This window comes from Festucalex cinctus, chromosome 2, assembly GCF_051991245.1.
Source record: "Festucalex cinctus isolate MCC-2025b chromosome 2, RoL_Fcin_1.0, whole genome shotgun sequence".
Lineage (NCBI taxonomy): Eukaryota > Metazoa > Chordata > Actinopteri > Syngnathiformes > Syngnathidae > Festucalex > Festucalex cinctus.
Genome location: NC_135412.1, coordinates 27,266,627 through 27,294,376, shown reverse-complemented (window position 1 = coordinate 27,294,376; position 27,750 = coordinate 27,266,627). Strand labels below are relative to the sequence as shown.

At 39.6% G+C, this 27,750-nt stretch overlaps 3 protein-coding genes and 1 non-coding gene across 5 annotated transcripts in view; 2 read left to right on the top strand and 2 right to left on the bottom strand.

Moving 5' to 3' along the window:
• Positions 1–8,802, bottom strand: part of LOC144014333 (uncharacterized) — a 40,131-nt gene extending 31,329 nt beyond the window's left edge. Inside the window, exons 1-8 of one of the 2 annotated variants that reach the window (XM_077514102.1) lie at positions 8,660–8,802; positions 5,078–5,323; positions 3,693–3,815; positions 2,969–3,043; positions 2,602–2,775; positions 2,350–2,507; positions 1,220–1,408; positions 536–1,028 (exon numbers count right to left, since the gene is read on the bottom strand). In XM_077514102.1, the coding sequence (XP_077370228.1) occupies positions 536–1,028; positions 1,220–1,408; positions 2,350–2,507; positions 2,602–2,775; positions 2,969–3,043; positions 3,693–3,815; positions 5,078–5,149 (1,284 nt within the window). In that variant the 5' untranslated portion in view covers positions 5,150–5,323; positions 8,660–8,802. The remainder of the gene's footprint in view (positions 1–535; positions 1,029–1,219; positions 1,409–2,349; positions 2,508–2,601; positions 2,776–2,968; positions 3,044–3,692; positions 3,816–5,077; positions 5,324–8,659) is intronic. The other variant, XM_077514103.1, reaches the window with a different exon arrangement.
• Positions 8,803–8,917: 115 nt separating this feature from the next.
• On the top strand, positions 8,918–13,471 carry cd40 (CD40 molecule, TNF receptor superfamily member 5). The gene is made up of 9 exons (XM_077515367.1): positions 8,918–9,053; positions 9,397–9,478; positions 9,798–9,920; positions 10,000–10,146; positions 10,215–10,308; positions 10,445–10,503; positions 11,350–11,448; positions 11,975–12,000; positions 12,789–13,471. The coding sequence occupies exons 1-9, from the start codon at positions 9,009–9,011 to the stop codon at positions 13,086–13,088; spliced, it is 975 nt and encodes a 324-aa protein (XP_077371493.1). The 5' UTR covers positions 8,918–9,008; the 3' UTR covers positions 13,089–13,471.
• Positions 11,648–11,720, top strand: trnam-cau (transfer RNA methionine (anticodon CAU)). The gene has a single exon. It is a non-coding gene; the product is annotated as a tRNA-Met (tRNA).
• A 2,093-nt stretch (positions 13,472–15,564) lies between the features above and the next one.
• On the bottom strand, positions 15,565–18,611 carry irx7 (iroquois homeobox 7). Its single transcript, XM_077515366.1, has 2 exons — positions 18,329–18,611; positions 15,565–16,480 (listed from the first exon to the last, which is right to left on the bottom strand). The coding sequence occupies exons 1-2, from the start codon at positions 18,530–18,532 to the stop codon at positions 15,794–15,796; spliced, it is 891 nt and encodes a 296-aa protein (XP_077371492.1). The 5' UTR covers positions 18,533–18,611; the 3' UTR covers positions 15,565–15,793.
• Positions 18,612–27,750: the final 9,139 nt, after the last annotated feature.

Genomic DNA, 27,750 nt, shown 5'->3' with positions numbered 1-27,750 from the left:
AAAATAAAAAAACTCAAAATGGAAATAAAAACTAACGAAAATTTAAAAAAAAAATCCAAAACTATAACCCTGCTGCAGAGAAACAACAAATTTGTCAGTGAAATTGATGCAAACAATACCTCCAGACAGTAGAATTCGTGGTTAATAAATACAGTAAATTCTGTAGAGTCAAATGTACTCTAAAATGAGTCTATTTGGTCCCTCTCTAAATAGAGTAAAATTTACACTTGGAAGAGACTAAAATATTCAGAGTAAATTTTACTCAAAGTATTTTTTTAGTGTGTAAGAGAGAATTTGCCCATCGTATGAAAACAACTGTTAAAGATTTTTTTTTTTTACTCAGTTTTGCAAGGAGAGATTTTGACAAAGTTTTACTAGCTTATTTAAAAACAAACAAAAGTTACACAAGGGTTGAGGAACAAAATCACAACGTTTAGCTTGGGAGACTGCCACTCTACCACCTGAGCTATGCTACGCCTACCTAAAATGTACTCTATTTAGAGTGGGACCAAATAGTATGTAGGTGATGTGGTACCTTGTCAGGTCCAACTAGGTCCCAGTGGAAAGCCTTGGTGCGGTTCTTCCTTGGTCTGATTTTGAATTTGAGCGGTAAAGGTGGGGGCGGTGGGATGGTCTTGATAGAAGGAACTTTGTCCCCTATTGAGTCTGCTCCATTGTTTGGAGGCTCCATAGAGGGTGGTGGGCCAGGATGGGAGTGGGTAGGTACAGGGGCAGTCTGTGTTGGAACATCAGGAACTGCTGAGGGGGAACTTTGACTCGTTTCATGAGCCAAATTTGGATCTTCATAAACATCCTCGCCAGAAGACTCGACGTCCGAGCCGTTGTTGTCCTCCCCTACGTCTTCTGCTATGCTGAGATGTCGGAGGCTCTCGCTGGCCACAAACATGCGCTCACTCTTGGACTTTCTTTTCCAGTCCGAACACAACTTGCTGACGGCCCGGACCCAAGCATCCCGCTCCGTCTGCACAGCACCGGGAAGTGGCTGAGAAGATGGAGGCACTCGGAAGCTGGAATAAAGCAGAAAGCCACAAAGCGCTTATAATTTGTACTATTTTAATGGAACATATTGCTGGAAATGGTTTGATATTGATAGGAATATTAATAGCATTCACAATATGAAAACAGCTCTTATTATACTGTTTATGTTTTCATGAATGAGATTCCTCATCATCACATTGACATGGAGACCTGCACTCACTGGTATTCATTTTTGCGAGTGACAAGAGTGAATGTATCGGCACTGTGAGGTTTCTGGACACTGGTGTCGCCATCCGACAGATGGATCACAACGCTTACAGGTGTGGAGGACACCAGATCGCCCTCAGCGGCGCCTCGACGACTGAAGGGCGTCAGTGTTAGCTGGCCAGGGTGCAGCTGGACCTCATATCTGGAATGGCAGAGGAGGAGATCATGTTTTTGTTTTGTTAAGTGGTACATCTCTAGAGTACCATGTTCCTCTAAACCAGTGTTTCTCAATTCCGGTCCTCAGGCCCCCTAGCCAGTCTGTTTTCCATGTCTCCCAATTCCCAATGCAGCTGATTCCAATGACAGCTAATCAGCCAGCTATGGAGAAGCCTGATAACGATCCTCACCTGCGTTGCAAATGGGAGACAATTGGGAAAACAGGCTGGCTAGGGGGGGGGCTGAGGACCGGAATTGAGAAACACTGCTCTAAACTCGGAGTCATCAAACTTCTTGAAACTGAAAACTTCTTGTCGACTGATTAGTGTGAAGGGCTAACAGTTTGATATACACTTTTGAATTAAAAAAAAAGTGCTCAAATTACTTTTATTGTATTATTATGATTATTATGATTATTATGATGATGATTATTATGATGATGATTATTATGATGATCCTTATTATTATTATTATTATTATTAGGTTTGGGGTTAAAAAAACAGCTAACTTTCGGTGTATTTTGAAAGCACAACATAATTGCATAATCGTTGCAATACACTACTCAATTTTATTACTGTTATAATAAAAAAAATCAAATAATAATAACTACTACTACTACTACTACTACTACTACTACTAATAATAATAATAATAATAATAATAATAACAATAACAATAGTATGTTATTATTTTTATTATTATTATTATTATCATTATTATTATTAATAATAATAATATGTTATTGTTATTGTTATTGTTATTATTATCATTATTATTATTATTATTATTATTATTAGGTTAAATGTACTGTTTTTTATGTAGTGCTTTAACTACTATAATTATTATTATTGTTATTATTATTATTATTATTATTATTATTATTATTATTATTATTATTATTATTGACCTAGAAGAAAATGTTTGTACTTGACCCATCGGAATGATGCTAGTCCACCCCTGTGCAGCAAAAGGACACCTTCCCGGAGGGTTTGCGACGCTTGAGGTTGCTGGTGTGTCCCTGCACTGCCCCACTCAGCATGACTGTAGATGTTTCTGTAAATGATCTGGTGAACAAGCTGCATTATCTGGAGCAAAGGAAGCACAGACGATAATAAAGATAGAGCAACAATGTTGGTTTGAAACAAGATGCTGTTTGTGTTAGACGTGTCAAATTTCAACCTTGTGCTTGTCGTCCACTGAAGTGGCCTCCAGTTCGTAATCGTGGTGGCCTTTGAAGGAAATAGAGAATCTGGAACCGACTCCGTCATCGCAGCTCTTGACGATAACAAAGGGAAGCTGGCGCTTGACGATCCCTTTTTCGATTGTGCACAGCATTTTTGTGGTGAAATCCATCTGCAAATCCAATCGATCATAGATAGTTGGATGGATGGATGGATGGATGGATGGATGGATGGATGGATGGATGGATGGATACACAGAGACAGATAGATAGATAGATAGATAGATAGATAGATAGATAGATAGATAGATAGATAGATAGATAGATAGATAGATAGATAGATAGATAGATAGATAGTGCAGGTACCTGAAGAACACGTTTCTTCCAACGGTAGCGTCCATGCTTATGCACACTGAAGTTGTACTGCGAGGGAGGCTCCTCCTGCGTCAACAGTGACAACATAATAAATACATAAATCAACACATTAATAGATGACAAAATGTCTAATAGTGTTATCATTTATTCAAAAAGTTGATTTTGTACGTGTTTCCCGTCAGAACAAATCATCTAGCAAATGTCTGAATAGGTGAATTGGGCAATGTTTTATGTCACATTTTAAGAGAGATTAAAAAAAAATTTTTTTGTAATACAGAGTACTGTTTATTAAAGACATCACCAAGCGAGTTTAGACACATTTTTGTACTGGGAACTGAAATCTATATTTGCACAAAATTTTGGGTTTAATGTTTTGAAATATTGAAGCAACAATGTTTGGAATGTCTGGAAAACTGTTCGTGTTCCTCTTAACTTGTGCCAATGTTTGGCAAGAAAAAAAATAACAGATTGCCTAGTAAAGCATTTCAGTGATATGTTGACATTGACATAAATCGGAGTTTTATGCACATGATTTTTACCTGCATGTATGTATCACATTAGGATCATATTTTCCAAATGCCAAAAAAAAAAGGTTCAGATTGAGCCTATGAATTACTTGTGAGCAATAAAAGTGCCACAAGATGACAACATCCTCACGTGAGGTCAGCATAAAGACAATATGGATCGGATCTCGTCTCAGATTAAATGTTCTGACCTCCTCAGGCACACTCTGCACTTTGGTTAACTGGTCCTTCCTTGCCAGGTCCAGCGCATCGTCGATGGACAACTCTCCGCTCTTCACCTTGTTCATGATGCTCAGCTGCATCTCATTGCTCAGCTGCAATCACAAGTTCACAACACATCACAACTTCATGAGGACGCAGGTGCTCTCATTTCATGTTAGAACTTTTGTCATTAACTCATTCACTCCCAGCCATTTTCACAGAAGCAGTCCCGTTCACTCCCGGCTGTTTTACTGGATTGTGACTGATTTTGCAAGGCCCACAGACTATTGTGTTCTATTGCTATAAAAGCATGGAACCTATCAAAAGAAAGATTAAAGTCTCCTCTTTCATCAGAAAAAAAGGTATGTTTCTATCTGTTTCCGTTTTGCAGCAATTAGCATTAGAAGAGAGCTAAGTTTCATCAGTTTTCACATATCTATTCAAAATTGTAAGTAATTGAGCTTTTTTTCTACATGGCCCTGGTTGATCTCCTTTGCTCTGCTGCCACCTGCTGGCCGTTTGTGTAATAACTACCATTTCTGCAACCGTTCTTTGCAGTTGAGAGGCTGCATCAAAGCCTTCTGTCTGCTCTAGCATAAAGAAAACAAAAAAAAAAAAAAAAAAAAAAAAACGTATAAATACGTCTTTGGGACACTGAGAACATTAAAAAAAACGTATTTACACATTATTGGGAGCAAATGAGATAAAGGGAAGTTAACGCCAACATTTTCTTGACAAAAATATGTTTTATGTAGTACCACTAGTCGAAACATGGTATTCTTCTTAGTACTGAGTTTGTGGAATATGAGTTAAGTAGCAAAATGCAGCTGTTTTTATCCATCTCAGGGAGCGGCCATTTTACTACTTGCAGTCGATGGAAAATTACATCACAAATACTCAGGGCTCATGTAATGACCAATCACTGCTCAGCTTGAGAATGTCACATGACCAAACTCAGAAAACAGTTGAAGCATACTTTAATTAATTTTTATACTTGTATGAAAATGTCTAATGTTACTCAACCAAACATTGTCTGCAATCACAACATAAATACTTGTTCTAGGGAACGGTCCCAATAAGTGCATGTGCTAATACTGTACATTTTTGCTGCACATGAAAGACTGAAGCTAAGATTCAAACCCTGAACCTCAGAACTGTGAGGCAGACATGCTAACCATTAGTGCTTTTAAAGAGGAACCGCTGCAGTAAATATAAGCTTTTCAAACACTATGTTTGTACAAGGTTATAGTGAGGAAGTAGTGAAAGTTTGAGATCCTTCCATAAACGGAACGAACGTGTGCCTTCAGAGTTGCGGCGTGATTACACTTTGGACAAGTTGACGACTTTCTTGTCCCGAGGCACAGTGGTCTCTTACCTGTGGCAAGTCCTCAATGAATCTCTCCATTCTGGACGCATTGTCCTTCTTCCTTGCTCCTAAACTGGGCATTCTCGGGGTTAGTCTTCAAATCCGGTGCACCTGAAGTTGTTTGCGTCTTTTCCTGCACTGACAAATCCAACTGCTGTTATTCTATTGTGTGTTGCAGTTCCCTCCCACTGTCATCTCAGGTTCCACTTCTTGTAGGTATGTCAGGCCTGACGAGGCCCCACCTCTCTCTCTCTCCTAAGGGAGCACACGTCTGCACATGTGAGCAACCCGCATCAGTGACACACTCCACCACATTATCATCATCGTTCGGGTGGGAAATTTACTCGAATAGGGAAGTTTGAAATGAGGAAGATGGAGGAAGGGGACACTAGAATCTTTCCGAAATGTCGTTATGTGATTGCTTTTGAAATAGTGACAAATCAAAGATTTTGTTTTTGTTTATTGATTTGACTAATTGGAACCACAAAATTTAATTTCCCCAAAACCTATGCAATTGGTAGTTCAGCTGCATTTTGCTGCCAGGACCCACTGGGATCAAATGAGGGTTAAGCAACTCGAAAGTTGCAGCTCGGTTTCATTGCTACAGTTTGAGCCGGTCATAAATTCATTCACTTGATATTCATGATTCAATTTTCTACTACCATTTAATACTGATCAGAACTGTTGGAAGCTGTAGTCTCTCTCAGAAGATTTCGGGCGAGAGGCGGACTACACCCTACACTGGTCGACAGTTAGAGACAGCTTTTCACTCTCACAATGACAACATCAAAACACAGCAGAAAGAGGAAGCGGTTTGGTGACATACCTGGATACAGCTAATTGGTCTCTTCTTTACACTCTCTCTCTCTCTGTGATGTGTGTGAGAATTAAAGAGTAAGGGAGAGAGAGCGATAGAGAGCGAGCGAGCGAACATTCTTTTATAGGAAGAAAAACAAATACATGAAATGAATTACAAATAGTTGTAATAGTGAGAGGAGGACAACGTCAGGTTTTTTTTGTTTTTTTGTTTTTTACTACTGCTCGTGGTGGCTCAAAGGTAGCATGAGCAGTGCCCACCAAATCCACCAAATGGCACCTATTTATTTATTTAGTTATTTATTACCTTTGATACTTCTTTTTTCCCCAGCAGGAAATTCTGTAGTTTATATTTTGAGTAACAATAGAACATTTTTGACTTTCCTACTAAAAAAATGTATACTTAATTAACTTTATCCATCCATCCATCCATTTTCTTGACCGCTTATTCCTCACAAGGGCCGCGGGGGGTGCTGGCGCCTATCTCAGCTGGCTCTGGGCAGTAGGCGGGGGACACCCTGGACCGGTTGCCAGCATGTCTTTGGAATGTGGGAGGAGACCGGAGTACCCGGAGAAGACCCACGCGGGCACGGGGAGAACATGCAAACTTCACCCAGGAAGGACGGAGCCTGGACTCGAACCGGAGTCCTGAGAACTGTGAGGCGGACGTGCTAACTAATTAACTTTAATGGCAAAATATTCTAAACATTAACAATAAGTGATGTAAAGGACATACAAGCGTAAAAAAGGAATTTAATAACTGTTAATAGTATGAAACATTAAGTTAGGACAAGGCTTGGCAGATATTTGTCCTCAAATCCCAGATTTGATTTCTTAATTGGACAGGTGGGCTCCGTCGTACATAAATAAATGTATTACCAAAAAAATAAAAGTAAAAATAATATATATGTATGTAAAACAGGTACCAATGTTTATTTTTAATAATAGATAAAAAAAGCATTCTCATTTATTTATATACTTTATTATGAAGAATTAACCAATAATTTAATGCTATAAAAGAACACAAAATATTGATAAATTAATCCATCAATTTTAACCAATTTTTGGACAGAAAATAAACAGCTTAAATTGATGCAAGAAATTATGAACATTTGATTGCGCCCAGCCTTGGATATGGATGATATTATAATGTATTGATCTCAACTTAATGAACATTTTAAAAAGTTAGTTTTCGACATGCAACTTAAAGAATGGCAAGAAGCTCTAAGCAAAGCTTGTCTTCTTCTTGGAATGAAGAGCCAGATGTCAAGTTGTCCGTTGTCCTTTTTTTTTTTTTGGCTGTGAGGCCTTCCATTTTGGAGGATTTAGAACTATTGATGTATTGCATCTGTCCCCATATTAAGCATTCAAATGCAATCAGATTATTATTATTATTAAAAAAAATTTTTTTTGCACTGATTATTGTATATGTTGTTACGGAAAATAATTATTTAGTACATATGAACATAAGTTTACACATTATTGTCGACACCTGTATTTTCTTTAACAATGGGCTTTTCATTTCTTGTACATGAAGCAATAACAAAGTGACCTTGACTGATTAAGCCTGCTCGGAACAAACTGATTGCCTTTCTCCTCCCAAAACCTAACCAGGCATCATAAGAATCTTCCCATGATTCTTAATGCGCACTCCCTCACACACCATTTCTTCTTGTAGACTGCTCTGTGAGACTTGTGTATATTTGAAGCTTCAAATATAAAGAAATACAAAAGACAAATTGTTTCCAGACTGTTTCATTCATCCCACCTAACTGCTGAAAATTCCACAAAAATGTGTATTTATTTATATTTTTAAGCTATACTAGCACCTCTGAGCACACCAGTAACTCAAATCACTTTTGAGGGGAATCCCTGGGTAAGAATTTTTCAGGGGAATTCCTTAGTATAGTTTTGGTGTGTGCTGCAAAGGTGTGGCCAAGAACAACGGTGCTACAACTTCTGCTTTTGTGACATGCTACTGTACACGATACTGACAGACTGATCATAAGACTGTGTGGAACTTTGTTATTGTGTGGGTCATATCTCAGTGGTCAAGTGTTTGACTTCAGATCAACAGTTCTGGTTCAAATCCAGATGCTCCCTATGGAAACTCTGTAGCTAATCTGCAACGCTTTGAAGATTAGCCTGAGCATGCTCATCTTCCTCCAACGTGTTTATCCTTGCTTGAGACCTTAAAATTCAGCTATGCAGCTCCATTTCTGATGACTTGTATCATTCGGACTCGGAGATTTCCACAATTCTAATTCCTGTTTATTTTTTTACAATCTGCATACTGTACTCTGTCTTATTACACCTGCCATACACTCAACAATGCAGCTGAACTTGAGTGGTGAAAAATATAAAGTTGGAGTTGCACACCTGCACGTCTGCCAACTGTCTCTTGCAAAAGAACTGCAACCCATGTTTTGTTTTGTTTTGTTTTTTTAACCATTGAAGATAGATTTATAATAATGCAAAGGGCACAAACGGGCAAGACATAAGGGGAAGTGTGTGGCTGTTTTAAATGCTCTTGGTAATAATTACCCCATAATGACTACACTCATGTATTTTGGTGACTGACACGCTCCACATTTTGCTTTTAGCAAGTTATACACTGTATAAATAACCTTGTTTACAAATTCAAACCATTCTACTTTCAAAGTGTTCAGACCATTAATGACACCATGGTGTTATCATTCCCAAATTAGAGATACTGTACATATTTACCTCCACTTTTTACATTTCTTGACCAATGAAAAAAAAAATCCAAATTACCATCACATTCTACATTTCAGCAGTTCAATGATGAAGTCCACAGCATTTCAGATTTTCAGTATTGACATGCAAGTTCTATAGAAATTGGACTATCTAGTTATGATTAGGCTATTATTTAATAAACGAATGAATTAATGTTTCCATAGTACTGTACAGATAAAACTGTGGCTGTAAATGTCTTCCGGATTTCCGGGAAATGGACAGTGGACTTGAGGAAAGTCCCTCAAACTCCACCCACTGCCATCATCTCTTGCTCCCTCTGTTTAAAGGAGTAGCCCAGCGAGTTTTACTGATACGCGAGCTGCAGAGCAGAGACACACGGCGCCTTTCCAGTCCACTCGGTGTGACGATGAAGATGCTTTCAAGAATGATGACCGTCCTGTGGGCAGCAGCAGTGAGTATTTGTTATCTTTGTGCAACAAACGACATCTTGTCGTTTTAGCGTGCGTTGATAAACGCCATGAAAAACAGCTGAGAAAAAAACAACAACCTTGCTTTTACTTTCACTTTCGATTTCACAGCATGAATTGGGCACATGAATTTGTTCCGAAGTCCCGGTGCATAGTTAGCTTTAGCAACGCTAATGTAGTAGTAAAGTCATAATTACAGTCAACATTAAGCAAAAGTGAAAACCGTTTTTAACTTTAAAACCCTTGTTAATTTGCAAGCTATAATTCTATACAACTGACCAGTTTCTTAAATGAAGTGAAAATGAAGTGGTGCGTTTTGCTGTCCAGGTGATTGTTGCAGCTGAACTTCATTGTGACCTGCTGACTCAGCACGAGCTCAATGGAAAGTGCTGCCAAAAGTGTCCTCCGGGTAAAGCACAACCATCTTTTTTTCCTTTTGTTTTCTTTTCTCTGTTTTTAAAATGAGTATACACACATACAAACACATAAAATACTAAAATAGTGCCCCTACACCAAACCCACCCCATCCAATTAAAGCTGCCCCCTTAAAATGAAAGAATGTTACAGGTGGCCAACAAGCAAAGCTAACAAGCTAAGCTAACAGTCTCCTCGTTCAACATTGTTCATTTAGTAGCATCAAAGTAAAGAAGCACACATCTGAAACCTTGAAGTTATCTTTAACAGGACTGAAGCCTCTTTTTTTTTTTAAACATTAAAAACCATTTCAGGCACCAGCATGTCTCAGTTGAGCACGTGCACAGATCCTCAGTGCCTCCAATGCGAAGAAGACGAGTACCAGGACACGTACACGACAGAGAAGAAGTGTAAACGTCAGCCATACTGCGACCCAAGTGAGACATTTTTACCAGACAGCTGAATTTAATTTGTGCAGTGGTGCTGAGCTTCTATCGGTTTTTGTTTCCCCCCAAGATAAAAACTTTCACGTTCCAGAGAAGACTAGCAAAACTAAAAAAAGCACCTGCATGTGTAAACTTGGATTCCACTGTTCCAGTAGCGAGTGCCTCACCTGTGTACCACACAGGCCTTGTGAGCCCGGATGGGAGGCACTTATTAGAGGTGTGACACATTTAACGTACTAAATAATTTTCATTCTATGCTCAATTTCCTCTTTGTTGTTGTTGCAGGGAATCAAACGCATGACACGGTGTGCCATAAATGTCCAGAAGGCTCATTCTCCAACCAGACGTCATGGGACAGCAGCTGTTTGACATGGACCAAGTCAGTGCATTGCAAGTTTGATAGAACATGTAATTTAAAAATCGGTCCACCTCAATATACGGTATCTTATCTCGACTGTTATGTTATTATGTCTGGCATTTCAAATCAAACTTTAACACACCATCATGATCTGCAGGTGCGAGAGCGGTTACGTTATCGGGCGAAGTGGATCCGCCCAATCTGATGTCGTGTGTGGTAAGTAATGTGCACGGCCGGATGTGAGACTTCCTCGCGTGCAGACTATATAGCGCGGCTCCGCAATGAGGCTTGTCACTTTTCTGTGGTTTCTCTGGGATCAGCACCTTACGCCTACTCGTTCACACAAAGCTAAATTAGCGGTTTCCACCTCAAAAGATTCTGTGGTCGGCAAGTGCCACCATCGTAACCAAATTTAAGTAGAATCGCGTAGTAGGCCCACCAAATAAGTGTATACTATAACATAATGCCCTTTAGACTACAATTGAAATATAGGAAAATTATAAAAACCGACATGAATGAGACTTGCACTTAAAAGTTAGATTAAAAAATGAACCAAAATAGACATTTACAAACAAGCATTTCTTAAAGATTAAAGGCAAATATATTGCGCCTAAAAGTTAAATACAATTGAATACTACTTGGGCTGCTTCCTCTGCTGTTATTAATAATTAATAATATTAATGTATTTGACGACACTGGTCATTTCTCTCTTATTGTTTACATTTTCAAAAGATCACTTTTACAACATTGCTAGAAAATTATCTTAAAATAATTTATATCTAACTTTCCATCAGTTGATAATTTCATGTGTTCTAATATTTTTGAATGTATCTCTTGTAAGTACATAGATTAGATTTTACTTTGTATTTAATTTTGTTATTTCTGTGTACCACTAGAGGGGGCCAATCTACCACTATGCAACACAAATCATACGTTGAGAATCACTGGGCTAAAAGATGCATTTTACAATAAACGCTCGGCAAATTCGACTTTGTTGTAGCTTTCCCTTCTGTGGATGATTCCAATTGCACTGTTTACGTAAGTGTTGTTATTGTGTTGCAGAAAAGAACCAGCGGCAGCACGTAGCCATCGTCTGTGTTGTGTTGCTGCTTGTGATTGGGATCCTGCTCATGGTTGCAGTCAAGATTTGGCGCTCAACACGTACGTATGTCCTGATTTGTTCAAGCAGTGTTTTCTGTCCTCCTCAGTTTAAGACTGTTTTGCTGAAATGTACACCAACCAACACATGACATTTGATTTCTTTTGGTACTTTGTTTCCCTGCAAAGAAGTCCGCATGGCGGAGCAGTGTAGTTAAATTGATTTTACATGACAAAGCAATCATATGTCACTGACTGCACAGGCTTGTTAGCGCAGTAGGTAGCGCGTCAGTCTCATAATCTGAAGGTCGTGAGTTCAATCCTCACACGGGGCACTGTTTTGCGTAATCCATGTTGAAGTTCATGGGTCCACCTCTGCAGGTAGGGAATTCTCAGACTAAAAATAAATCAAAGTTTTTGCACTGAAAAATGACTTTTTAGGGAGCCCAAGATGAAGTTAATGGAGCAACACGGGAAGTTTAACCCTCTGTGTTCTTATCTGACATTAGACACTTTGTTGTTTTTACACTACCCAATTATCAGATGCTTCAAATTATGACACACTGTCCCTTTCTTATGTCTGTGTTAGGTAGAGAAGGAGATACCAACGAAAAGGTAAATTTTTTATTGTTTGTACTGTGTTTTCATTGTCCAAGGACGCATTGTGAACAAAGAACAAGTGACATCTTTCCTTTTGACACTGAAGCTAAGCTAAGGTAACAACTTGCTTAACTTATTTGCTCCCCAAAACGGACAAATGCGTTCTATTTTAAATCTTACAATGCTTCCAAAGACGTATTTACACGTTTTTTTTCATGTTTTTTTTAATGCTAGAAAGAACAGAAGGCTCTGATGCACTCTTTGATGCAGCCTCTGAACTGAAATGGGAGAATGGCAATGGTAGTGATTACAAAAACAGCCAGCAGGTGGCAGCAGAGTATAAGAGATCAACCAGGGCCATGTTGCAACAAAGCTGTTTTCTCCACAGTCTTAGAGATATGTGAATAATGATGAAACTTAGCTATATTCTAATGCTAATTGCGGCAATAGGGAAACCGATAGAAATATGCTTTATTTCCAGATTAAAGAAGGGACTCTAGTCTTTCTCTTGGAAGGTTCCATGTTTTTATCGCAATAGAACACAATATTCTGTGGGCCTTGCAAAATCAGTCAAAATCCAGTAAAACAGCCAGGAGCGAAAGGGGGTTGCTTCAGTGAAAATGGCTGCGCGTGAATGAGTTAAGATAGGAAATATCACTCTGTGCCTTTCAAGATAAAAGCAGTGTTAAAACAACTTTTTCATTACCGTCGCCAACACATTGTTTAACTTATTTCACCATGGCCTCATTTTATTGAAACATATTTTCAAACCAAAACTCATTGATTGATCTTTGTGTCGTCAGGGCTGCGGTGAGGCGTGTGTGCGGCGTGACAGAGACCCCCCCAAAGAGGGCCTCATCGCGTCGCCAACCTCTGACGGCGACCACGAAGAGGCCACGTTGCCTGGCGTGCAGACATCGCTGGCGGAAAGCAACGGCTCGGGCAAGCCAGAGGAGAACGAGGACGGTCTGAGTGAGGCGGCCCTGGAAAATTTACATTTAAGCGACAAAGGCAACTATGTGACGCAGGAGAACGGAAAAGCAGAAGTTCTTTCCCGGCAGGAATCCCAAAGCATGACTGTGACTAGTGAAATGTCGTGCTGAGCTCTCGATTTCCTCCTGCATGTTGCACTTGACAACATTTTGATTTTGCAACACCATGATGATATTTGTTGACAGAATGCGTCTCAGTACTATCGGAGGTTGGAAGGAAGCTGTGTGAGTCGAAATCAAGCTGTGATGTTTAACGCCTGATATGTTTGTTGGAGTCTGATCTGATTATTTGGCAGCAGGATTGCCGCACTCGCGGCCATATCCCATTTAAGGCTATAAAAAATCAGTTGTCAATTTTGCAAGATCGCAGTGTGACAGATTTACGTGTTTTAAAAACATTTATTTATTTATTTATACACCTGTGGTGACAGTTGGAAATGTTTAGTGTTTGTCTTAGCTTAGCACTCTACAATAAATGTGATACTTATGTGTCATTGCAGCTTGTCCCCTTTTGCAACAAATTATGCTGTTTATTTCCACAATTCAAAACACTTCCCAGGTGTCTAACATGTTTGACATACTGGCATCAAAATACCCCAAATATCAAGAAGAATACGCAATGACAATTGGGGTTGGAAGTGGTCAGCTGGACAGACAAGCAAGCTTCTTCTACTTTTGGAAGCACAGACCAGAGTGAGTGGGAAAAAATCAAGCGGCAATTCAAGCATTTTCACCGGGGACAGCACTACCTTGCGCATGCGCAGCTAGGAACGAGCACGCACGACGTCGTTACGCAGATTGATTGATGGATTGAGAAACAATCGTTAAGATGATCCACCCGGAAGATTCAGAAAAATACAGTTCTGCTTACCTTATGGCTTTGTAATGATGGCAAGGGGCACGCATGAGGGGATGTGGGGTGTCTCTCGGCATGATGTTTCGTTTCGGGGTCGTGTCATCTGGCAGTTGGAGTCCAGTTGTTGGTTGAAAGTTGCTCTGGATCTTCGCAGAACATAACTGTGCAAGTCGTGGGTGAAGGAAGGGGATGGTTATGGTAAGTGTCCGCTTCTTGTCCAAAATTAGGCTCCATTTCAGCTGCGACTCCTAAGAATAAACACTAGAAAAGATGAAGGGGCGCCCTTTCGAGACTGTGTTGTAGTTAAAAGTCCGTGCATGACCACAAGAGGACGCCAGAGGTTCAACTTTAGCGTGTAGCAATAGACTGGAATGGGCAAAAGTATTGGGACTGCGATTATTCGCAAAGCCACTTTGAGAAACGCATGTTTACAGCTGGGGTGCCCTTGAGCAAAGCAACTCCATTGTGTCGATGTGATTGTGTGTTAATTACATGCAAGACATTATTGCAAGATGTTGGTTGATAAAACTGTAACAGAACCTCAAGTCACACGAGATGGTTGGAAAATAAAAAATAAAAAAAAGACTATCTGTCCATATGTGAAGTTGGGGGTTGCGCTGATGTTGGTTGGACCAGAGGACTTGGCTGTAATTTAGTAGGATTGGGATTCTTTCACATCCAAGCTTTTCCTTTAACTCGTTCACTGCCAGCCCTCCCAGTTTAAATCTACATCTAACATATACACACTTGTCCCAAATGTCTTGGAAAGATCAATGACTAAGATTCAGCCAATGATTTCCAATCCAACCTCTGATTGATTGATTGATTGATTGATTGATTGATTTACAAATGGCAATAATCAAGCCAAAGTGTGTCTCATATTCATCAGTAGGTTGCCTTCAAGCAATGGGAGCTAATCTATCGCATGAAAAGACAAGAGGACAATTTCCAGGGGTCCGCATTGTCCCCCAAATGGATTTAAGAATTTACATGGCTTACAAAACGCTTTATCTGATGTTAGAAAGAAAGAAAGAAAGAAAGAAAGAAAGAAAGAAAGAAAGAAAGAAAGAAAGAAAGAAAGAAAGAAAGAAAGAAAGAAAGAAAAGAAAATAGAGTTAAAAGAATGAAAGTGACATTAGAGGGGGAAAACTGACAAAGTATTAACAAGATTTGAAATCAAAAATGTGATAATCTTATTTCATCTTCAAATGTCACTTTGACATTAAAAAAAAAAAAAAAATTCTATTTTGAACTGCTTCTCCACATTACAGGAGGGTCATACCAACCAACTGAACTCAATGAATAGACAGACCACAACATTTGGTACACCTACATCATATGCTGATATAAATGATACATGAACAATATGCTACCACCACCAATAAAATTGCTGTTTTTACACAAGTAATAACGTTTCTTTTTGTGGTTGTAGTTTACAGTGCCGTGTACAACTGTACTGTAATGCGAGGTGTTTGTATAATAAAAATAAACTGACTTTGATGCCTTATTGAAGAAAAATACAATACATAATATACATTATACTCAAATATTCTACTGCAAACTACAACCACAATATAAATATACAGTATAAGCTTCTGACTGTTGATTTTGTTTTAACAACTAGAGTATCTCAAATCAACCTTCTCAATTAAGGCAATTGGAAATGTCATTAAACTGTCCAGCCCCGAAAGTAAATGAAACAATAAAAAGAAAACAGGCCTGATTTTTCTCTTCAATCTGTTTTATTTAAGTAAAAATATTCCTCCATCAGCAGACAAAAGGAAACATAATTTACAGGTTTGGTGGAAAAATACGTACATCTACATTTATTTACATGAAAAAAAAACAAAAAAAACATCTTTGGTCTGGAAACAGATTTGCAGGGACGATCAATCCCTGTCGTCTGAGAGTTTAAAGTGCATCAATAGTGGACATTGTCTCAAGGTTTTGGGGGATTTCCTTAGCGGATTTCGTGGGCAGGGTAACAGGCGGGTAGCAGGCGGGCGCCTCTGGAGGCCCACTCGGCCCACATCCTCCCCGCCGTCTGGTACGCGTGCTCTGTTGGTTTCTTCACCGTCTGCGATGTGGCGGTCTCGGCCAGCGACCAGATTTTGGGCTTTGGCGTGTCTTTGCTTTCCGGAGGGGACGGCGTGTGATGGGCCTGCACGCGCGCTCCCTCGCCCGCCACCCCCACGTCCGCCGCGTTCTCCGCCGCACTCTCTGCCGTCTCGTCCCGTGTGTCCTCGTCGCACCTCCTCAGAGGCCCCTCCTCCTCCCCCTCTTCCTCTTCGTCCTCGCTTTCCTCCTCCTCCTCGTCCGACTTGGACCTGGAGGAGGCCCAGCTGACGCGGTTCTCCTTCTTGAGGCGGCGGCGCGCGTTGGCGAACCAGGTGGAGACCTGCGTCAGGCTCATCTTGGTGATGATGGCCAGCATGACCTTCTCGCCCTTGGTGGGGTACGGGTTCTTCAGGTGCTCGCCGAGCCACGCCTTCAGCGCCCCCGTGCTCTCGCGAGTGGCCACCTTGGCCCCACCTCGTCCGGGCTCCTCCGCCGGGCCGGGTCGGTACGGCGGGAAGAAGGGACCCCCGCGGGCCAGCAGCGCGTGGTGGTAGGGGGAGGCGGCGGTCTTCAGGTCAAAGGCGTTGCCCTGGGAATGAGATGCAAGGTTAGTGGCAGGTAGGCTAACAGCAAACGCTAGCACAATTGCAATGTAGCAATAAAAGTAGTGCTTTGTCAACATCTTGTGGCATCTGTAAGCAATTCTAACCCCCACCCCTATTTTTAAAAAACATTATCCATCCATCCATCCATCCATTTTCTAAACCGCTTGCTCCTCACAAGGGTCGCGGGGGGTTTTGGAGCCTATCCCAGCTGGCTATGAGCAGTAGGCGGGGGACACCCTGGACTGGTTGCCAGCCAATCACAGTTTTTAAACACCATTACGGCCCAAGTGCCAGGCAGTAGGAAAGACCACTTACAATAAATTTTTTTTTCCATTATCAATATCATTCTGATGACAAAAGTGCTGCCCTAAAACTGCAATTATTTATTTATTTATTTATTTATTTTTGCAAATGTGAACGTCTCTAACATGACAACCCCAAAACTTACTCAGTCAGTACCATCACATGGAAAGTTAGAAAACTTTGCCCCCATTTTGCACACATTCTTATTATTATAATTATTAAATTGATCACTTATTTTTTCATGCAAACTTTACTCCGCATGTGAACTGCAGTTTTAAGCAAGGTATCTATGTTGTTTTACATGTAAAACAACAACACATACTGTTGTAATGAATACTCTCTGTACCTTTTCACACAACAAATAGACAAGCTAACAAAATATTCACCACTGGATTGATAAGTTGGCGTTGTATTCATTCTATGGATTTTTGTTGTTGTCTTTTAGTGGACATTTCTTCACACAGTTTGCTTTAGGAAGATATTGCAACAAGACTCGATTGTTTTAAATTTGTATTTATTTCGACGTTTCTTGTATTAAGCCAAAAATATCTAACATTATGTTTCTGTATTTGCAGGATCGTATGTCATAATTATAAGCACTCTTTGACAAGTAGGCTAGTGTGCGCTACAATGTGCTGCAACTGATGATGCAAGCGAATGGAATTCCAACAATTCCCTAACTTGCTCTCATTTAGTAAAGTTTTGTTTTTTAAATCAGTATTATGTCTTATGTTCTACTTTTTATTCCTGAAAAACACAAACTTGGATTTGCACACTGATTTTGTTGATGTTCAAGTTTATCTGTGGCAATCTTAAGCATTTTTCAAGGTTGAGAACAAAACAGGCATAAGATATGAACAGGTGTTTAGTAATTCACCACTTTTTATTAGATTGCTTCATATTTGTGGCCTACACGTTGTGCTTTTTTATACATAAGATATTTAAGCTGCTGTAATGATGTCAGTACATAACAACTGCAAACAAACTGTGGGTTACGCTGCGGTAGGAACGGAATTCTTTAAGCGGGACCACCAGCGCAGTATTGATTTGGACCAATTAAACATCTTGAATCCAATTGGCTGAGTTGCATCACGTGGGCGAGTCTCAACCTTCGCGATTAGTTTTCGCATTATGGAGGATAGGTGACGTACATTTGCTGTTATTAAAGCATAAGTGTGGCGATTTAGGCGATCTAGCTGTCTTACGATACTTGAGTAAAAGCATAAGTAGCCTAAAAGATACTTGAGTAAAAGTACACGTAACAGAAGATAGTTTTGGTGCAAGTCAAAGTCACCTAGTTTTTTAGTCGACTTGCAAAAAGTCTGACGTACAGAGTATCAAAAGCAAATTATTAGATTGGTCGCTAAAACATTGTAAAAACTAGTTGTACTTCTTGCAGATAGCTAACAATTGTATCGGAGCACAAGTAGGCCTAGAGGAATATATTTTATTTCTTCTCCCAACAAGTCCTGTATGTAAAACTACTATAAAGGTAATAAATGACTAATATTCATTCGAAGCCTGCTCACCAGGTGTGTGACGTGTCTGTGGTGGTGGTGGGCCGCCAAGGGGATCAAGCTGTATCCGTGTAGTCCAGCGTAGGTGACAGGGAGCCCGAGGTGCTGTTGCTGGGCCCCCATATAACCGTGGCCGGGACCGGGGGTCCCCATGGCCATCATCCCCATGCTCCGGTCCACGAAGAAGGCGCCAAAGTCGGGCGGCGAGGCGGGCATGTTTCCCAGCGGGCTGAACGGTGATGAGGAGGAAAGTTGTGGGGCCGCTGCGAGACGTGCTTGGGCTTATATCCCGCCAGCTGCACTGGGGGGAGGGGCGTCGAGGAGGGGGTGGGGGGGGGGGGGGGGGGTTTGGGGAGAGGCGGAGGGGGCCCCGCGACTGCTGTTGACTGACAGGTCAAGCTTTCACTAAATCCCATCAAAGCTCTGCTGTTCCTTTTAGTGTTTTCACGCGCTAATTCAACCTTTGTTTAAATGTGCGCAAAAAAAGTCAACATTTTATTGCATTTCATTTAGTTGAAACGTTATCGTTGCAAATCGTTTGTGCTTGTGTATGATGCACTAGACAACAACAACCTAAACTTTACGTCAATTTTTAATGGGAGTACTACTTTGCTTTAATTGTGGTCATCTTGCCACTTTGTTGACATTTCTGTACGTGGATCTGAGAAAGATCTATTTTCCTTGTTTAAAAAAAATATAGAAGAAAGGAGGTATACATTAATTGCATTAAAGTGATATTTGACATTCATATTCAACTTTTCTTATTTATTTAATCAAATTTGACAACACATTTGTTTCCATTAATCCAGTTTTGAATAAGTATATTCAATACGTTTCATACAAAAATGAATGAAATGAACTCCAAAAAAAATGAATTATCAGCAAGTATAGTAGGCATGTATCAAACAAAACACACGTGTATTTAAATAAACCAACAATAAACGAACTATTTCAGGTTGTTGTAGGCTATTATTGTGTTGCACTATTAACTCATTCACTCCCAGCCATTTTCATGTTCTATTTCTATAAAAACATGGAACCTACTAATAGAAAAATGTCTCTTCTTTCATCAGGAAAAAAAGAACACGGTATATTTTTTTATCCGTTAAATTAGCGTTAGAATAGCTAAGTTTCATTATTATTCACAAACCTGTTGAAAATACTTGGTAATAACTACCATCGCTTTAAGCGACCACTTCAGGTCAGAAACTACATCAAAGCCTTCATACAAAAACTCTAGCAAAAAAAAACAAAAAACTAAAAAACGTATAAATACGTTTTTGGGAGTGAATGAGTTAATATGTCCCCCTAAACAATAAAAATAAAATAAATACGTGTATGTTGGGGTCACATCGCTGCATTTCAATGAATTATACGTCACAGCACCTTTATATGACGTGACATATTTGAAGTGTAGGAATTTGCTGCACATATTGTAATTATTCGTACTAAGGGTAAACAAAGTGTTCCTTTTGGTGTGTTGCTGCTCGACTATTGTTGTCTTAATGAAAGCAGGTTAGGGGAAACAGGTGTTGACTAATGTATATGATAATTGTCAGATAACAGATGCTAATTAGAGAGAGAGAGAGAGAGAGAGAGAGAGATTCTTTATAAAACGGTGAGGCTCTCGACTAATTAAAAAGCCAAACTAATGTGATTTCATCAACAAAAAATAATAATAACATGACTTCATTAGCATTCAAAAATGTATTTCACACACAAATCAGCATTATATATGACATGATAATACTGTACATCATAAAGTATTCAAAAAATAACACCAAATATAAATTCATTCTCTTTGCATTTTCATTTTAAAAGATACAGTAAAAAGGAAAAAGTCAAATGTATTTGACTGGTAACTGTAACGTAAAATAAACATCACTGTTAATTTTTCAGTAAACCAGTAAAATGTCAAAAATATTTGCAATTGCAAAATCAACACACATATTTATACTCCCCCCTGACTTTTCAAGCTAAACATGTGATCTAACAAGAGGGTTAATCAATTAATTACCATAAAGATTCCTTCAACTTGTTTAATCATTTTATCAAGTCGTGGACCATTTGAAGTGGAAGAACCTGCACAGAGTCCAGACTTCAAGCACATCAAAATTCTCAGGGACGAAAAGCTCACTTTGTACTTCCTGCTGCTGATGTCACAATACTTTTGTTCATTTTTGTACTTACTTAAACGCTTGTTAAAACTGTTAGCTACAACAGTTGCAGGCAATGATGGCAAGAGGTGCAGGTGACAAGAAAAGTGAACCTCTGCCAAGTAAAAGTGTGGATCAGGAGCGCCATTTAAGCGCACATCCTGAAAATGTAATCCAATTTGCACTTAATCCAAAATATAATTAAACCCCATATTGTAATAATTTCACCAACAATGTAATTAAAAAAAAAAAAAAAGAAAAAAGAAGTAATAAATAAATAAATAAAATTTGGACTTATATTGTAGAAACAGCGGCACGGTAGTCGAGTGGTTAGCACGTCCGCTTCCCAGTTCTGAGGTCTCCGGTTCGAGTCCAGGCTCGGACCTTCCTGGGTGGAGTTTGCATGTTCTCCCCGTGCCCGCGTGGGTCTTCTCCGGGTACTCCGGTCTCCTCCCACATTCCAAAGACATGCATGGCAGGTTAATTGGGCGCTCCGAATTGTCCCTAGGTGTGCTTGTGCGTGTGTGTGGATGGTTGTTCGTCTCCGTGTGCCCTGCGATTGGTTGGCAACCAGTCCAGGGTGTCCCCCGCCTACTGCCCAGAGCCAGCTGAGATAGGCGCCAGCACCCCCCGCGACCCTTGTGAGGAATAAGCGGTCAAGAAAATGGATGGATGGATTGTAGAAACAATTTTACCGGCTAAACTTTGTTACATTATTGGAGATTTATTACATTTTCAGGTAAATCTTTTTTCCCCCTCAAAACTGATGATGTAAAACTTGACGGATAATTATTATATTCATTTTCGTTTTCAAGTTCTACATTTTGTGTTTTGAGAATCTAAGACTATGATATACATTTATAGCAAAACTTGAATGTGTTTCATTAATTACAACCCCAAAGTGTATTTTTAACCCTCTCATTTCAATAGATGTCAATGTTGGAGTTATTTGACAGTGTTGATTTATTTAGTGTTAAACCAGTTTGGTTTGAGTTAGGTGCAGAATTCATTACCTTTTTACACGTCGGTTACATTTACAGGAAATTATTGCATGACGCCGTGCTACAAATGAGGAAAACCTAAGTGGACCTGCCTCTAACTATTTTTTTTAGGTGGTACTGTAAAACTCCGAGCATAGACACGATTAAAATATGCTCCACATTAGAAGTGTGAGCATCATTAAATAAGCAAAACAATTGCAAAAGAAATGCAGAGATTCGTCTCATGTAAATCTGGGATGAGAGGCCAACTGAACAGTATGTGCTTTGATATTGTTTACTTCTGTGTTGTCAATGACAATAAATGATGAAGATTGAGAACTTGACTTTCAATGTAAATCCAGCCAGATTGGAATTGTGTCACTTGAAAGTAAAGTTGGGGTAAAAAGAAACCTGGATTTGGGCACATGGACCTTCAGTGCAAATCCAGCCTTACTAGTGGAACATGTTGTGGGAGAACACATATGCTGTTGGTACAATCCTAGGTTGAAAAAAAGTGGTTAAGTAGGAAGAAACGGGGGGATTTATTTGGGTGCGGCCCACAAAGCCCTCGAGCAAATTTGTACAGGGGCAACAATAGACAAGTGGAGTGCAAAAGAGAAGCTGAAGAAGAAGAGAAGAAGGCTTACGGCATCAGGAGAAAACATCTCAAGGCAAACAAGCTCTGGGCGGCCGCCTTTATCCTGTGCTCGGACTCTTCTTTTCATCCTCTTCCTCTTTTGGGCCACAATGCAGGTGTCGGCGCTGCTCCGACGGGTCAGAGTGACGCTGTTTGCTGTGAGGATGTCGCTCGTTTACAGCGGGGGAGGCGGTGGTGGAGGGAAGTGACCAAATGGGATCTTGATTGTTCTCCTGGCCTGATGTGATAAGATACAAGATAGCTCAAAGGATTAAAAAAAAAAAAAAAAAAAAAAGTGTTGTCTCTAGGGAGATATGAACCAGAGATAAGATGCGGGAAAGTATTGCATTATTTGATATTTCTTGTGGTATTGACAAAATATATACTGAATATCAACATAAAATAAAAATTGCCAATTCATTATCGATTTTTAAAAAATGTATTTGTTTATTTATTTTTAGTAAGTATGGCTCTTCAAGGTGGCATTCTTCAAACAAAATTGGATAAAAGGAATAAAAAATCTAATGTTAAAAAGAAGACGAAAAAGAAGAAAAACTAGAAGAAGCAGAAGAAGAAGAACTTACAGTTGACTCAACCTGATGAACAAAATCCAATTTCTGGAAATTGTATTGACGACAATGACAACAGTGAAGAATTTGTATTTTGGAGGTTCCTGCACTCAAAAATGAAAAGAATTATTGATATCACAACATATTCCAAACACTGCCTAACTGTGCGCATGTGTGGAGTTTTCTTTCTTGTGCGATTTAGCTTGGACTATTGCAGATAGAAGAAGTTAGAGTTAGCACAGTTGTAGGATGGAATGCGGCTGACTCCCGGCCAATGGAAGCAGCTCCCCTTATTCCAATTAAAATCAGGGTGGTCGAAAAGCACATCACAGAAACAGAAATGGACTCGCTGCAGAGTACATTGACACACGCAAAGTAAACAGCTAAACTGCAAGGTCTCTTGCAGATGATGAAGTCTGCTGCGCACGTGAGCTGGGCAATTGCGAGACCACCATGCATCCCTGAATGATCTGTGCGTGACACTGACAATGAAGTCGAGTCAATGTTTAATTTTGGGGGCTGTTTTATTTTTAATACAATATGATCCTTTCTCTTCCTCTCAAATGTGTTCATAATCATTCCAGTTGATATCGACAATTTAAGTTGGTTAACATACAAAAATAGAAATCATGAAATAGAATTTAGAATTACACACGTATGGCTTATCACTGCATTGTCAGCTATGTTAATAATGTGTCACGGGGATAACGAGTTTGGAGGTGTGAAGCCTGTTACAGGTGTCTGACAAAAGGTTGAAACGTGTAATTAGACGTGCTCGTCGGCAGGCGAGAGCAGGACAACAAAAGGCCAAGCGACAATCTACAAGAGTTGTCAACACCTTCGCCTTGTTAGTTGATTTTTACGGGACGCGTGTAATGACACGAGCGCTTCACTCACCATTTATTTTGATAACATTTAAACGTTACTTTTGCGGATGCGAGCATTTCAGGGAAAATGTCAAGATCGACGTCGTGATTATTGTGGCCATCATTTGCATGAAATGCTTGACCGCAAATATCCAATTGAGCTGCCTAATGGGATTTTCCTGGGGCGACGGCACAAATGGGGAGATGTAAGCAAAGTGTGAATGTTATCAAGCCTTCCCACTTCTTTACTATCTAAGCCCCTCCCATGAGCACCGCCTCCTCTTCTCCCCCCAGAAGACCCCCTCCCACTCTTTGTTCTTTGTCATTGCTCTTATCAGTACCACTCTATCATTCTTTCAAAATAGTCGTGGCGTTGAAAGCGCTTGCAAATGTAAGTATGTCTTTGTTTGGGGCCGGCCCGAGGTCCGCCCCCCCGCCAGACTCCCTCCGGGGTGCGGGATGATTGACGGCCCTCCACTGAGTGAGTGACAGGCGTCACTGGTTCGGGCCGTGACAGATGCCGCCTCCGCCGGTGGAGGATCATTTCATAACCGGATGGGAGGTTCTCAAACCACTTCCTTTTTGGCGTAATTCAGCAGAGGGAGGTAACTTGCTGATTCATGAAAGTGTTAAAAATTAAAATGGGATTTTTGATATATTAAACAGGAGGGAGCCAAAAGGAAATGCGGCAGGTGCACTGACAATGTATATATATATATATATATATATATATATATATATATATATATATATATATATATATATATATATATATATATATCTTGCACCGCCTCATTTGTTGAAATTTACTAATTGCGGGAATGCTGAAGCATTCCCAGATATGTTATTGCGATTTTTATTCTCCGCATTGTTAAGATTTCAACTAACTTAAAAAATTAACGCCTCTCGGGGTACATATCGTCTGATTCCACATTACTTATAGTATTTGCACAATTTAACATTTAATATCAACTTTTCCCCATTCATTTTCAATGGTCATTGTACTGACACTTTTCTAAGTATCAGTTTCCATGCCCACTTCCATATATATAACTAATCATCATAACCAGGTGTCTGCTACTGCTCGGTGGCACAGTTGGTAAAGCGCATTGTCCAGTAACCAGGAGGTCATAATTTCATAATTTATCTCTCAATGTGCTTTCAGCATTCCCACGCAATTTCTCCAGAAATGCACTTACGTCTAGTTGTATAAAGAAAAAGCAATATTTTTAACTACCAACAAGGTCAAACTGGAAACATTTTGTTTTTCACGTCAAGATGTCAAATCTATCACCATTCACACCATTCTGCAAAAACAACAACAACACTGCAATACGCATGTCAGACCAATCGTTGGTGAGGCTGCGCTTATTTAATTTAGGCCAGACTAACTAAATAATATATAACCTTTAATGTTTATGTAACTGTAACCCTATCATTCAAGGATGTAGTGATTTTAAAATGTTTACGATTTGACTCAGTTTGATTCAGCAGGTTTACGGTTCGGTTCGATCTCGTATGGCTGAAGCTTCTGTCATGTTTTTTTCATATGCAAGTAAAGTGGGCATATAAAAGCTCTCCAAAACCAAAAGACAAATTATCAGTAATGCCAAAATGATTTACATCTGTTGTACATCTCTAATAAAAGACGATTCAATATGAATCTTGATAGAAGCGGTGCGATATGATTGAAGGATGCACTCATATTTCAAGCCTATCTTAACTCTTTGACTGCCAGGCGTTATAAAAACAAAACAAAAAAATCCACAGTGCCAGCCGCTTTTGAGCATTTTAACTCATCTTTCAAGGCAAAAAGAATATTGTTTGCCTTTACTACATATACAATGTGGCTACGAAATGAAAGATCGCATTCCATTAATTGGAATTTTACTAATCATCATGAAACGTCATTGGCAGTCTTAAGATTTAGGTAATTTTTTTACATGACAAATTCCAATTAAGTTTTATTTTTTTTTATTTTTTAGATAATTTTAACACAAACCGACCAAGTAAAACTTATATGATACATATTCATTAGTCTAATAAAGCTCAATTATTTGAAATGCACAATCCTCGGGTTTATATAATTAGTATTAATAAATAATAGGCCTAATTACTCTTAATTAATAATATTGAGAGTACTTATTTAAAAAAAAAAAAAATTTTCTCCCCATTTTTATGTTTTTGGGTGTGCAACGATTTTTAAATGCAACAATTGCTTTGTCAAATCAAATCCAGTTTTCCGATTCTAATTGTTTTTTGTTACAGTCCTGATTCATAAGTGAGGTTTTACTTTCATGTTGTCATAGCATGGTGTTGACGCTTATGGACATTTCATTTCATTTCATTTCATGTGTGACATCAGTGTAAACATGGCCATGTCCTCCCATACATTAAAACATACATGCTAATATTACAGTCAAAAAATGTGGTTCTATAAGAAATAAATCTCTCAGCCTTTTACTGTCCCTAAAACAAGATTGTTTTGATGACCGGACTTATACTGCAAGTTACGGGTGGTTTAGAGTGTAGTTGGCATACATCATGTCTCCCAGTTATATGAATAAGCACAGGCTAACGGGACCTGTCAAATTCGCAAGTTGCCCAAACACAACAAAGTGAATTTCACGCCTGTGTTCTCACCAGGCACTAATGAGGTTATTGGGCATCTGCGACATGACATCTACATTCGGGGCCAGTTTGTGAGACAATGGCAACGAGGAAGCCCGGGACATCGGGCCCTGTGTTTTCCGAGTGGAAATAACAAAGGCGAGCGGAGCGCCGGCGGGAGGCTGCGCTCTCATGGAAATGAGCAACCGAGGCCACAATGTAGCGCCTAATCTCTTCAGAGAGAGGAATCAGTTACGCAGCAGTATGCAGCCCTCACTGCTTTTCACTGGAGTCAGCGGGCTATAGAAACAGCAGCAGTCAGTCCACCCCCACCACACACACACGCAGGCGTCATGTGGCCACAGGCCTTGCTCCTACAAGCACCAGAAACAAGGTGGGCCCCCTCTCCCCAAACAACAGAAGGGATGGAATAAATGGGGCAGAGGGTGGTACGGGGGTGCGAGGCCTGCCTCAAAGCATGGGATTAGAGTTAATGTGCCTCCCTGGGTTATAATCTCTTCGCAGGGGGACTTTGTTGGAGGGGCTTGAGGGCAGTAAGATAAGTATCTATTACAGAAACTCCCTCTTATCCCGCCAACATCCCCACTTCAAAAAAATGAGGCACAAAAACACTTGCCCCCGTCCCCCCTTGCCGTCGTCTGATATACAAGATCCCGAGAGCAAGCGCTGCCCTTTTCAGCTAATCAGGAATTAAGAGCTAAAAAGCCGTATGGAGAGTTTGCGGAACCCATATTTACTCCATCTGTGGACCACAAAGTCAGGTGGTTAAAAGGGCCGCAGGCTGAGGCATTATGAGGTGTTATGCAGGGGCCCTATTCACAATTTTTTTTGTTTTTAACTCAAAATTACTATATAATTTGCACCTTCTTTTTTTTATTTGTAGTTTTTCACTCACCTACTTCTTGTTATTAATTTATGTAAATTTTATTTGCTTGTATACTTATGTTTGTTTTGTTCTTGTCTTATCTTATTCTTTACTGCATGAACGATTGCTGTTCCATGTACAGCACGTTGTATACAGCAATGCTTGTTTTAAAGTGCTTTATAAACTAGACTAAGTGCAATTTCTAAGAAATTGCGTGGGAATGCTGAAAGCTGAAATAAGATGAATGCTAAGCTGAATGCTCATGAAGTAATTTGTAGGATAACTTATGTGAAAATTGCAAAGTAATTAACTAGTAATTACTAGTATTAGTAGTAAGAGTAGTAGTAATAGTAGTATTACTAGCAACTAGTAATTACTACTACTACTAGTAGGAGTAGTAGTAATAATTGTAAAATAAAAATTGTAGTAATATTAGTAGTAACCAGTAATTACTAATAATAGTAGTGAATGCGTCATTAAAAATTAAATTGAATGCAATAAATGTGACGAGTTAATCGAATGACAATGAAACATAAATTGTGTGAAAAATACAAATGATCAATTGTAGATGGGACAAAAGTTGAAATTGCTTTCAGCATTCCCACAATAAAGTTGAGTTGAGTTGGTTTCTACCAACAAAATTAAGATCTTCATCTCAGAAGCATGTTACACTAATATAAAAGTTTGGTTCTTCTTGGTTTGACTGGTCATGCCTGGAGAGGGACGGTGA